Below are 14179 nucleotides of genomic sequence, written 5' to 3' on the forward strand. Positions count from 1 at the left end.
ATCAATCCATAGTTTGCAAACAAAATCATCGTATTGGTCAGCATGTAACAAGTACCAGCGATCCAGACGTATCCAGATATGTGGAAAAGCATTGTGATTAAAAGTAAACCCTTGCAGACGAGGGAATACATGCTGCCATAGGTCCAAAATATTGCAGAAAGAGAGCAAATCATTCCATGTTCTGCGTTCAGCTCCAAGCATATGAGTTCTTCCAGTGGAATTAAATTCAGGAGATGGAGCATTATTAAAATCTCCACAAAGGAATGCATTATGGAGCCAGGGATAAGCCAACATTTGTGACCATATATTTGCCCTGTCAGCTGAGCTTTGTGGTGCATAAACTGCTGCAAATTCATAAATTTGTCCATACAATAAACATTGAATGACCATCCATCTGCCAACAGAATCATTGTAGGCCAACATTGGTTGCAGATCATGCTTAACAAGCATAAAAACTCCCGAGTAATGCTGAGTGCCCGCATAAAATATATCATAACCAGCAAAGTGACCTGATTGACCCACTAAGGTATGCTGATTGTGTTCTTGCACACACACCAGATGAGGTTGCATTTTATGTACATAGTGCCAAAACAACCTAAATTTACTAGGATCACAAAGTCCTCTAATATTGTACGAAAGACATTTTATTGGAGCATCAAACATCAAATCTGTACAAAGGTATATACAGTGAACAACCAGCAAAATCAATGCTGCATAACAACAACTGAATCAGGGAGAGAGCCCTCGCCCTGAATCAAGAGAGACTCATGCATATTCGTATCAACACACATATCCAAAGCATTTACATCGGCATCCATACTCGAGGAAGCACCTCGAACTACATCCGACCATATTCTAGAAAGCATAGTCGATGAAGTGGAAGACTGTGCAATAGTGGCAGATGCAGTCCAATTACGTGAAGGAACGGGAGCACGACGAACCATAGTAGCTTTTTTCGGAGTTTTCCATTCAGCCGAAGATATTTTATCTTTTCCTTTATCCTTAGGTTGATTAGGCACTGCCAAAGAAGAAACAACTTGTGGAATAACTTTAGCTTTTCCTTTCTCTTTCTCCTTTTGAGTATTTCGAGTGGCTTGATTTGTTGGTATCTCCTTAACTTGAGTTGGCTGCTCATTCGCTGAAATGGGAGGTACAGCAGATAACGGTGGAGGATGCAGCAGAGAAGGACATTCAGAAGCCATATGCCCAAACTTATGACAAGTGAAACAAGCACCTGCAAAGACTCCCCAATTTAATTTGAAGTAACGTGCACCCATGCCACGCACATTTTCTACTTCAACAGCAATTGCAGGTGGTTGCTCATGGTCCGTATCCCACAAGATGCAAAATCTGTTTTTGTTTCCTGTAGGACGAGGTGCACAAACCACTTTGCTATACCTGGCAAATGTTCCCTCAAATATTCCGGAAAATCCACGACCTCGACCCAAACAGGACAACGATGCCTAATCAAGGACTGATAGTCCTTGGTCGGGGACCAAGGTAACACATGTACCAACTGTACACCAAACATAAGGGGAGAAGTTTCAAGCATCTGCTGCTTATATTGACCATCAGACAGTAATACATCATAAAAACCCCTTGCTGCAAAGTGAACTCCATCTACAAAGGGTCCACCTAGAATGGACTGAATCCATTGAGCTACTTCTTGCACAGAAGGCATTTTACCTGGAAAGAAGAGAATAATCCCTTTCTCTGAGTATCTACGCAGAGGAGACACAATCGTCGGCAATTTAATCTTGTAACTGAAAGAAGGAGGCGGGTCCTTCCATTTGACACGACTGTCTACAAAGTCCTCACATAAAGCCTCATATACAAACTGTGCATCCGACGAATCTTGCTTAATCATGGTGACAGATTCAATTGCAGCATGCTGCCTCTTGTTACTGTCTGCAGCATTATCCCGGCGAGCATAGGTCACAACAGTCTCAGACATAATTGCAAGAGTAAAGTCTGTACAACACTGCTAAACAACTTTTTTTTTTTTGAAAGCTGTATGTTGTATACAGGAGCCTTTAAAATTTCTGCTATTGCGAATCAAAAAGAAAGCTCTGTTTACTGGAATACTGAAACTGACTTCTGCTGATGTGAATAAAAAAAAAGCTCTATACACTGGAATTCTGAAACTGACTTCGAACTCTAGAAAATCTGCAGATGCGAACTAAACCTGAAAAGGAAGGCGAAACTGCACGGGGAGAGAGGATGGCGTGCGAAGATCTCAGCGACACACACACACACACACATACACACACAGAGTAGGAGGAGGGAGAGGCGAGATTGCAGGCTCACAGACAGTTGTCACAGGCGAGCAGAATCGAAAGGAGACGCAGGCGAGGACAGTCGCAGGAATCGCAGGAGAACAGAGTCGCAGGCTCACAGGCGAGTAGAGTCGCAGCTTCGAAGGCAAAGTGAGTCGCAGGCGAACAGGCGAACAAGGTCGCAGGCGATAGGCCAACTGGGTCACGGGCGATAGGCGAACGGGGTCGCAGGCGAGCAGGATCGCACCACACACACACACACACACACACTTTTTTTTTTTGTAAAACCAGTTGAAATTGCATTATATCATAAATGTACAAAAGGGTTTGACATCAGGAGGATGTCTAAACCCTAGAACTTAAAAACAGCAGTAAAAAAGTTCTATGCAAGATCAGGGCAGTGCTTAAGAAAAGAGCCTATGCCCTATCCATCAGAAACAGTAAAAGAAAAGCTGAACACAAGAAACATCCAAATCTCCCTCATATCATATAAGGACTGCCGCAACGAGGCTCGGAAGAACTCATAAGGGTGCTGAAGGGGTGAATTCAGATATGTATGATTTCGCTGTAGCCAGAGGGTCCATAAGGCCCAGTATCTGATCCAATGGAAGAAAAGAGAATACTGTGACAAAGAAGCTGATAAGGTGCCAAACAACCAGAAAAACTTGTAGAACCTGTGTGCAGGAAATCTGAGAGATAAAAAATAGGAGATCTTGTCCAGAAGGTTTCTGGAATATGAACAAGACCACAATAAATGCGGAACACTCTCAGTAGTATGATGACATCTTGGACAAATAGGAGAGGCAATCCTTCTTTGAGCCAATTTCACTCCCACTGGAAAAATACCGACAATGCATCTCCAGAGAAAGAGTATCTGTTTCAATGGCATTTTCAACTTCCATATCAATGTTAGTTTTGCTTTCCACCAAGCTAAAGACTTATCCAGATGCCAAAGAGAATTAGCATGCTGTGAGCAATCCATGGAGGAGGTAATATCAATCGATAAGCCTGTATAGAAGTCAATAGATGCAAAGATTGAGAGGATAATCTTGAACTTGAAGACTGAAGATGCCAATCTTGAAGCCTGTCTCTTACATCCAATGTTGGAATCGGAATGAAAGGGTGTCAGAGATCTGCAATAGCTTTCCATATAGATCTATGATGCATCCCAAGATTGTATTGTTGGCATGCTGCCGGAAAAGAAAGAATTTGCCCTGTAGTATCCACTACGTCGTCAATGAACCGGATGCCCAATTTCATAAGATTGTAAGCTCTGATTGGTTGTTGTACAGCAAGGGGAGAGTAAAAAACAGCACTCCAATGTATGCTTTCCATTCGAAGCGAGGAAGCTATAGAAGCAGGATGGGGAGACCATTTGATGCGAGAGAGCACTTTCTTCCAATCCTGAATCAAGGAAGTAGAAAATGGACAACCAGGGATTTTACCTTGAAATTTGCCAAGCACTACTTCCGATTGATCAACCAACCAACGACCATAAGCATTTGTGCACATCCGACCACACAGAATTGCCAACATGATAGACCAAGGCTGCTCTTGTTGAAAAAAGGTTTTGAGCATAGTGATCTTTCTTGCCAGCACATGAAATTTGATGTTTATAATATTCAAACCACCATGCATTTTTGGCGAGCAAAGCAGGTCCATTTTGAGCAACCTTAAAGCTTTTTTATGAAGCTTAGTTTTCCAAAAAATCTCCATAGCTTGAGACATAAAAGAAGAAAGATCTCGAGATGACCAATGTAAGAGAGGAAGGTAGAATTGGACATAAGCCAGAACAATGGACTGAACAATTCGAAGCCGTACATGTAATGGCCAAGTGGAGATCTTCCAATATTCTAATTTGTCCTTAATTTTGTTTAGCACCCAAGATATTTGTTGCTTATTTCTGATTTTCCAGCCAATGGGATAGCCCAATTGTCTTCCTATGCTTTCCGGATAAATAATCTGGCCGGGCCACAGGATAGCATGCCAGTCACAATGCTTGAGAGGTAAGAGTTTTGATTTCTGAAAATTAATTTTTAAACCAGCTGCCAACCCAAAATCTGAAAGAGTATCCATCAGTAGACGAAGCTCCAAAGGACTGTTCTTTGGCATGAAGAATGAATCATCTGCATAAGCCTGTGCAATGAAAGGCCGTGAACCGGAAATCTGAAGCCCCTCTAACTGTCTAGTATCAACCAGATGATCCATGTAAAGAAGCAAAGGATGCGAAGCAATAGCATAGAACAGAGCACTGAGAGGGCATCCCTGTCGAACTGATCGTTCTAGAGTCCAAGACTCAGACAAATGTTTCCCTATAAAGCATTGAGCAGTGGAATCTGAGTAAAGCCAATATATGACATTAACTAGCTTTGGCCCAAAACCAAGTTTAGACATGATTTGAGAAACATAATCCCACTGCACCGTATCAAATGCCTTTGCCACATCCACCTGCATGACCAAGACATCGTGAGCAGAGTATTTTGCATATTCCATTGCAATGAGAGTATTGGAGATATTATCATGTATATGCCTTCTTGGAACAAAACCATATTGCCTGGGATGAAGTCCATCATGAAGGATATCCTTTATCCGGTGTACCAACATTTTAGCAATAAGTTTATATATAACAGGCATCAAAGTGATAGGCCTCCAGTCATCCATTGTTTCACACAGAGGTTTTTTGGGCAGAAGCTTAACGAGACCATGCTTCAAAGCTGAGGGAAGATGTTGATGCTGCCAGGCTACATTAACGAGCTTCAAGATTGGACCCTTCAATTCAGCCCAGAAGGCTACAAAAAATTCAACCGTCAAACCATCCCAACCTGGGGATTTGTGTTTACCCAAATGCTTGAGGGCTTCATCCAATTCTGTATCCGAAAAGGACATTTCCAGCATTGAAGCTTTTTGCAATGAAACAATAGGAGAAACAAGCTCAATAAATCTGCTCCGAGCCAATGCAGCCTGAGATGTAGAAGAAGATGGTAGAGAGAAAAGAAGCCGAAAATGATCCAGACATTGTTTTTCTAGCTGCGATAAAGTCTGGGTCCAAAGACCATCCGGTTTCCTGACTCTCATGATAGATTGACTTTGTTTGTACGTGTGTAAGTTTCGAAAGAAAGATTTCGAGGAGCAGCCCTTATCTAGCATAGGTTTAACTCTAGCCCTTGTCTGCCATTTGGAAAGCTTGCGTTTATCGTTAGCATCAATTATGGAAGAAGCACAAGACAATGAATTCTGTTCAGAAGCAGAAAGAGACCTTTGATGGCTAATCTGTACCAAGGACTGCTTGTATGATTTTGCCCACTGGATATGCTGTCTGGTTTCTGCCATGTACCATCTTCCATATTCCTTAATGACATTTTGAATACGATGTACAAAAGAGTTCCAAGCAAAATCCAGATCCTCCTGAGCATGAGATAACAATGGCTTACAAGCCAATCTGATCATTTGCTGGAATTTTTCATGAGAAAGATATAATTGATTAACCTGCAAATGTCTGACTAAAGAGAGCTGAATGTCATCCAGAGGCATACCAAAAGAAAGGTTGAGCCAAAGTGGAGTATGATCAGATAGTTGTTGAGAATAATCAGTCCACATTTGACATGTATAATCATCATATTGCTGAGCATGAATAAGATACCATCTATCAAGCCTGGCCCAATATTCTGTAAAAGCATTATGATGATATGTGAATCCCAAAACCGAAGGGTGAGTTGCTGTCCATAAATCTGCAGTATGAAGAGAAGAAGTCATATGTTCCCATCGCTGGATTTCAGAGGGAATCATATGGGATTTATGTGTGGTATTGTCCTTCCAGTGAGGGGAATTATTAAAATCACCACAAAGTAGAGCATTTGAAGACCAAGGATATTGGTTAATGGAGTCCCACATTTGAGCTCTAGAAGCTTAAATTTGAGAGGCATACAAGGAGCCTATTTCAAAAATCTCTCCATTGATCATGCATTGGATAATCATCCATCGGCCACAAGGATCATTATATGCTACACAGGGCTGCAGATCATGTCTGGCTAAAATGCACAGCCTAGAGAATTGTCCAAATCCTGCATAAAATATATCATAGCCTGAAAAGAACCCATGCTGGCCAGCAAAAGAATGCTGATTATGCTCTTGCAGACACACAACATCAGGATGAGTATTGTTTATATAATGCCATAGGAGCCTCCATTTATGCTGATTGCAGAGGCCCTGTATATTATAAGAAAAACATTTAAGAGAAGCACGCATGAAAATATGTACAAGAGATGAGCAGTCCTGAAAGAGAAAGGGAGGCATCAAGCCTCTGCCATTGCCACAGGGTCTTGCTGACCCTCAAAATCCAATTCCCTGACTAAATCATCTTCTTCACAAAGTGGAATACCCTTCTTAACTGCATTGACCCATGCCTTTGAGATGGGGCTGTCCGAAGAGGTAGAAGGTTGACCAGGAGATGGAGCAGAAGCATCCGAATTGCGAGATTGGAGAGGTCTTTGTTTGAGAGGCACCGTCTTCTTTGCATTCTGCCAACCCTCGTGAGAAGATGAATTATTTTCCACTAGCTTGCTTTTTCCTTTATCCTTGTTTTGGGCTAAATTGGCTTGGTTCCCTGTAGGAGCTGAAGGCTTTGCTCCTTTAGCTTCAGTCTTTTCCACATAAGTCTTTTGACCTCCTTTATTAGATGACGGAGGAATGGCAGCTGGAGGAGGCGGATGAAGGATTAAGGGACACTCAGAAGCTAGATGCCCGAACTTATGACAAGAGAAACAAGCTCCAGCAAAAATGCCCCATTTCAAAGTGAAATATTTCTTTCCCAAATTAACACCCTCAATCTCAACTGCAATAGAAGAGGGGGTTGGTCTATCAGTATCCCATAAGATGCAAAAACGATTTTTGTTACCTGTGGGACGAGGGAGACAGATCACTTGTCCCAATGTCATCGCTAAGCCTGGAAGCTCTGTTCTCATGTAATCTGGGAAATCAACGACTTCAACCCATACAGGGCAGTGATGTTTGATGAGATTCTGATAATCCTTATTAGGAGACCAGGGCATGATGTGCACCATTTGACGACCAAAAAATAAAGGGGACATTTCCAGCATCTTTTGTTTTGTCAATGCATCCAAGAGATGAACTTCATAAAATCCTCTGGAGGCAAAATAGACTCCTTCTACATAGCATTCACCTAGGAGAGAATTCACCCATTGTCCCACATCATTAGCCGAGGGTATTTTACCTGGAAAAAAGATGATGACTGCAGTTTGAGAGAGCTTCTTCAGAGGATGCACAAGAGAAGGCAACTTCATCTTGTAAGTGAGTTCCGGAGCAGGTAGTATCCATTCTCTTCTACTTTGTTGAAAATCCTCATTCAACATGTCAAACACATAGGAAGCATCTTCAGATGAAGGAACTATGGGGGGCAGAGATTCCCTTGATTGTCTTTTAGGTTCAGGAGAGAGAGCTCTCTTGACATAATACTTGCTTGATTCTGCCATCGAGACTATTCGATTCAGCAGGAAGACACAGATCAGGAAAAAAAGGGGGACAGCACTATTGGAATGCAATCTTACAAGGAGGGGAAAAACAGAGACCTGAAGCGACTTACACAGAAGGGAAAAAACTGACCTGACACACACGCACACACACACACTTTTTTTTTTTGTAATGATTATTTCGATTACTAGTGGGAAACCTCAGAATGAGGAAAACCCACAAAAAGCATCATATACAAGAAATGCCAGAGTTCATAGTGAACAGGGGCATGATCAAAATATATCCGTGAAAAGGCTATACAATGATGGGTCAATCTCATGTAGAGAGAGACAATCATAAAGGGATTGATGTAAAGATTCTTTGAAATAGTGAAAGGCTTGAATGGGCGGCTCACCAAAAACAGCCCGATTTCTGGAGTACCAAATCGTCCACATGGCCCAGTAACGAAGCCAATCAAAAAAGGCCCTATACTGTGTGAGAGCAGGAGAAAAAAATACCAAACAACCAAAAATGTTTCCCAAAAGAAGCAGAAGGGAAACGAGCTCGAAGAAGAGCCGTTATATGATCCAGCAAAAGTTTAGTTGCATTACAATTCCACATCAGATGGAGAATTGTTTCATCATGCGCTCCACAAACACAACAATCTGAAGATGTCACATGGTGCCTTGCCAGGAAAGAGCCAACTGGGAGAACAGCCAATAGACATCGCCATAGAAAAAGCCGACATTTTAACGGCATCTTACTGCTCCATATCATCCTGAGCCTTTTCTTCCACCAAGCCAAAGGCTTATGCATTCTCCAAGCATCATTTGCATAATCATGAACCCAAATTTCAGGAAGGAGAAAGCCATAGACTGTATGCACCGAGAGCTGTAGCAGAGACAAAGGACCACGAGTAAGTATGGGCCTATGCAAGCTCCAATCGTGCAACCTATCCGACTCTTCAAGAGCGGGAAGAGGCTCAAAAGGGGCCAACAAACTCTCAATCTTTTCCCATAGGGGACGGTAATGATGACTTAGGCCAAATTTAGGACAAGCATCTATAAAAGACAGAACATGGCCACTATCATCTAGCACATCTGCAATGAAATAGACGCACACACACACACACACTCCTATACACGCACACAGGTCGTGGAAGAGATGAAGAAGAGCAGATTGGCGATAAGGAAAAAGAGCATCTGGGAACCCTCAGAAGGTCGTGTAGATTACTGCAAGGCCGACACAGTATAGGCTACAAGGCCGATACAGTCCAGGGACAAGCACCTCACCACACGTGCTCACCCAAAAGGAGCGAGCAGGTCGAGGGAGCAGGCGAGCAAGTCGACGGAGCAGGCGAGCAGGTCTTCGGCGGCCACCTCCCACAAACACCCACACACCAAAATGAAAAGGTCTCACACACTTTTTTTTTGTAATGATTATTTCGATTACTAGTGGGAAACCTCAGAATGAGGAAAACCCACAAAAAGCATCATATACAAGAAATGCCAGAGTTCATAGTGAACAGGGGCATGATCAAAATATATCCGTGAAAAGGCTATACAATGATGGGTCAATCTCATGTAGAGAGAGACAATCATAAAGGGATTGATGTAAAGATTCTTTGAAATAGTGAAAGGCTTGAATGGGCGGCTCACCAAAAACAGCCCGATTCCTGGAGTACCAAATTGTCCACATGGCCCAGTAACGAAGCCAATCAAAAAAGGCCCTATACTGTCTGAGAGCAGGAGAAAAAATACCAAACAACCAAAAATGTTTCCCAAAAGAAGCAGAAGGGAAACGAGCTCGAAGAAGAGCCGTTAGAAAAGGTCTCACACACACACACACACACACACACACACACACACACACACACATACACACACACTCTCACGCTCTCTCTCTCTCTCACACACACACACACACCTCTCACACAGACACACACACACGCACACACGTCTCTCTCACACACACTTTTTTTTTTTTGTAAAACCAGTTGAAATTGATCTCTCTCTCTCTCTCTCTCTCTCACACACACACACACACACACGGAGAAGGAGATGTACAGAGAGGAGAAACAAAAAAATAGAAATCAGCCCACTTATGCCCTCTCTCTCTCTCCCTCTCTCTCGCGCGCGCGTGCGAATTGACGTCTTCAAAAGACCACTAGGGTCTATGAGACCAAAAATATGTTACAAAGTATCCATGGGTTATAATGATCGTGGTAAATAACATAAATGAAAGAGAACCTAAAACTAACAGCATCAGCTGCATACAAGTAGTGGCTAGAGAGACTGAGGCTCATGAGTCCTGGAGAGTGGATACCCAGCCTCATCAACAACTATGTAGAACTCCTCAATATCCACCTCTCGTGGGAAAGTACTGTGGTGTCTCTGGAGTATCTCCCGGATCTGAGACTGACGAGGGGAGTGTGCTCTCTGTCTCGCCAGTCTTGGTCATCTGGCCCTCCGCATCTGGAATGCTCTTTCAATGGATACTCCTGGGATACATGAACTTTTAACACTCCTAGTGAAGGCCAACTACATAGGAAGGTAACGAATATGGCTCTTTAGTAACTGTGAAGATCATAAGTAGTTCTAATTAGAGAAGAAGAATTTCTGTGCACTCAGGCATATTGTAATTTTTGTTTTGAGTGAATGCAAGTCAACCTCATAAATATTGATATTTTGTAATGGCAGAGTTACTACTCTAGTTGATGAGTTGCAAGCTGTAAAGTTGAGGAATGTCCAGGTAAAAGCTGATAGATCAAAACCTGGGTGCTAGGTTTTTCCTTGCCTCATCCTGATTTTCAGTTATTATAATTTTCGGTTTCAGCTTGAACGACAATTAAATGCCATATTCAACAAGGAGGAAGAGGAGAGGATACGAAGGGAAGAAGCCGCAAGAGATGATGGCTGATTAGAACTGGTGCATGTGGTTGCCGAAGGCTATAACGTTTCTTGTACAGTACTGGATACAGGTTTCTTTCGGGCTTCATTGGTGGGGCCCAGGTGCCGGTGATGAATATTCTTTCAATAAAAGCCAATTCATTAGATCAAAAGCTTATCGAGCTATTTCAGCGGTAGACAAGTTCTACACGCAAGTGGTTACCTGGAATCCTTACAAATGTGATCATTCAACAGTTTTTCATTGAGCCTGTAACCACGCCAAATAAAGCAAACCTTGGATGGAACGTGTAACACACTTCACAGTATATTGCATTCATATCAGGGACCTTTTCGCGGTAGAGGAAGATCCGAATACAGACATGGTGAACACATGATCCATGATGCTTGATTTTTAGATTAGGCTATATTCATTCTTTGAGGGGGGTCCTTAGGGGTATTATATATGATGTGATTTTCATACGGACAGGTTCTGTTTGTACTTAATCCTCTCTACAGAGTTTTGGCCTATCCTGACAAAATTGTAGTACATATATCTTTGATCAAATTTTGTCCGGACAGGATCCCATTGTATTCATCTTTTTCTAGTTTGATGTCCAGACAAGACTGGCATAGGATAATGATTTTTTAAATTGACAGTTTATATGGAGATTTTTCCATTGTATTCCTCCTCTTTTTTTTGGGGGGGGGGGGGCGCGCGCGCGCGCGTTGCGGCCCTTTCAGATGGAATTATGTGAATAAGAGCATCTTAATCTTCTCGCCTGGCAACCATGCACAGGGAGAAAGTCTTCCACAAATGGTACCTGTGAAATTCCGAGAAAAGCAAGCAAAGATGAATATCATTGCAAAATAATCCAGCAGCAGTCGCATTTTTGTGTTCGAACTCGTGTGGATTATCTTGTATTCAATAGTTCTGTTGGCTTCCCAGATAAACATTAGGTTACTTGCCTTATAAATTACTACATGAAGTGTTTACAACTCTCAAGTAATAGGCTAATCCTTCTGTGATAAGATAATCTTTGTGTGTGTTTAGTATACTCACAGAAAGCCTATATCAGAGCATTGGCAATTCTCAACTGATAGACTAACCTTTGTGTGTGTTTAGTCAGTATGTTCACAGAAAACCTACATCAGAGCATTGAAATTTGGATATTCATGGCAGAGAGTTGAATGAGAGGTAGAGAGTACACGTTGGACTGATTTGGATGGAGGAGAGGTGGGTTGCATGTGCATGATTTCATGTTTTATTAAGGGTGGTTGGTGGTTTACTGGTCTCGTGTTGCTATGAGGGTTTTTGGCTTTGCTTTGTTGCTGGGAATACTAGTTTGTTGTGGGGGTCTGAAAGGTTGAAGTGCTGTGGTTTCAGGCTTGTTCCTAACCCTAATCCTTTCTACAAGATTTAACTGTAATCCTTTCTTGCAAGAGCTATTCGCAGAAGCTACCCTCACCTAACACTGATTAAAACAGAAAGTAATCGTGTTGCAGGCTCCCTCCCACCTGTCCAAAGTCCATAGACATAGCCAGATTAAAATGTTCAAGCTTGCAGATGCAAAAAGAGAGCACAAACAAGGCCCTGCTAGCTTTTTCTTCTTCTTCTTCATCCTCTAGACATGGCGCAAGAAAAATGTCATGAAAGAGCACACAGCCCATGGCAAAGTTCATGGAACTCGGGCGCGAGAGCCTTGCCCTCTGCTCTCAGGCCTATGGTGGCACTACAGCAGCAGCTGCAGCAGTTACTGAGTCCGCTTCCTCCTCCTTTGGCATCACGGTCTTCATCTCCCTACATCTCTACGAGCATTCCATACACAATGGTTTGACCTCTCAAGGTAGGGTTTTTACTCTGAACTTAGAATCTCTCTTTAAATCTGCTAAGATCAGGGCTTCAGGTTTATTGAGAGAATCTGCCTTTTAAAATAGATCCTAAGAAATTAGGGGTTTCTTTTGCTTCTAACAAGTTTGCTTTATGATGGGAATGAAGTGTTAAGTGTGCTATTTGAGCTTCATCAAAAAGTAATTGTAATGTTCATGCCATTTATAATAACTTATGTATCTAAGATAAGCTTGCACTTTTTTGTCCTCCCTGTGAGCGGAACTTGCCATTTATGTGTGTAGGAGAGAGAAAGAAAGAAAGAAAGTTATATTAACGTCTTCTTCAAAAGACCCAAAGGGTCTATGAGACCAAAATGATGTGTACATAGTGTCCATGAAATCTCGTCATGGATAAAGCGACAGTAAACTAAAACTGAAAACTGAAAGCTAAGATCTCAAACTTTGAGATTATACAAGATGAAAAATCTAGATCCTATTATGCCAAGGTATAGGGTACAATAAGTGATGGGAAATGGGAGAGGCGAATAAAAATAGTCAATCACCCTTGTATGCCAGTCAAAAAGGTCTATTAACATCAACAAAAGACCAAAGGGTGTATGGGACCAAAAGTGTTGCACTGTGGCCATCAATTGATTGAACCATGGAACAACAATGTTGCATCCAATTCGAGTCGCCTCTAAGATGCTCCCATCGCCCATGAAGGGTGTGGATGGTGTTGTCCGTCTGAACCTTTTTTGAGGGTAATGGTTTTTAGGATTTCTTGGTGTTTTTAGGGATTTTAAGGTTTCTTTTTTTTTTCTATAGTTTTTTTAAAAGAAAAAGCTTGATTTTATCTTTCTTTTCCTTGACTGATCACTATAATAGACCAACTTTTTAAATAATAAACATAATGCTTAACAATGAAACTCTCTCTCTCTCACACACACACACACGCACGCACGCACACACACATTCCCTTTGTCATTCTAATTTTCTAATCATTACTTCCATCTTACAAGTATTTTGCACACTTTAAGTAAGTGTGTGAACACGTATGGTCTTGTATAGGATATGCAGTCCAACAAGGCGGTGTGACAATTCTCTCGGTGGAGGACGACAAAATCAGCTTTCCATAGAAATGGAGCTCTTGGAGTGTAGTAGAGGCCTATTCTCTAAGCCTATACATTTTTGGTGTTGTTACCAAGAAGCAATCCCTTGGCTTTTTATAAAAATTTTCTCTAAATCTGCGGGCCATCCATTGCCCACACTTTTGAAGTAGTAGACACAAAAAAGAGTTGGATTTGATGGAGATTTTACTTGTTTTCTCTCTCTTTTTTAATGTACAAAGAATGTTTTTTTCTTAAATTTTGTATTGTGTAAATTACATTCAGATTGCTTTATAGTGCTCATTTAGGGTGTACATAGATAAATCTAGGCATCATTTGCATAACACATCTTATTCATTTAAAGCTCTTTTTCAGGGTAAACAAAGAGCATATTTGCTTAATTTTCCCATTGTTATTAATAGAGTGTTAGCATTTATATTAGATAGCTTAATCTTCAAAAAAATTCAAAATCATTCTCAAGCATGAGAATTCCCAAGTTATGGGACTTATCGAGATGAGAATCTTATTTCTCACGATGAGAACCAATCGTTGGAAAACTATCCATGAATTTCGTAACATCAAGATTGAAATCACTAAGAAAACTTAAACAAAGAGT

At 41.6% G+C, this 14179-nt stretch overlaps 1 protein-coding gene across 6 annotated transcripts in view; it reads left to right on the forward strand.

The window, feature by feature from the left end:
* LOC147629391 (uncharacterized) overlaps positions 1 to 13762 on the forward strand; it is a 204725-nt gene extending 190963 nt beyond the window's left edge. For 3 of the 6 annotated variants that reach the window (XM_086812631.1, XM_086812632.1, XM_086812635.1), the window contains 2 exons: positions 10442 to 10493; positions 10578 to 11528. In XM_086812631.1, the coding sequence (XP_086668757.1) occupies positions 10442 to 10493; positions 10578 to 10661 (136 nt within the window). In that variant the 3' untranslated portion in view covers positions 10662 to 11528. Of the gene's footprint in view, positions 1 to 10441; positions 10494 to 10577; positions 11529 to 13525 lie in introns of those variants that run through there. The other 3 variants (XM_086812629.1, XM_086812630.1, XM_086812633.1) reach the window with 1 other exon arrangement.
* The last annotated feature ends 417 nt before the right edge of the window (positions 13763 to 14179 follow it).

Source organism: Cibotium barometz, chromosome 18 (genome assembly GCF_041138505.1).
Source record: "Cibotium barometz isolate CiBa-2024 chromosome 18, ASM4113850v1, whole genome shotgun sequence".
NCBI classification, from domain to species: domain Eukaryota; kingdom Viridiplantae; phylum Streptophyta; class Polypodiopsida; order Cyatheales; family Cibotiaceae; genus Cibotium; species Cibotium barometz.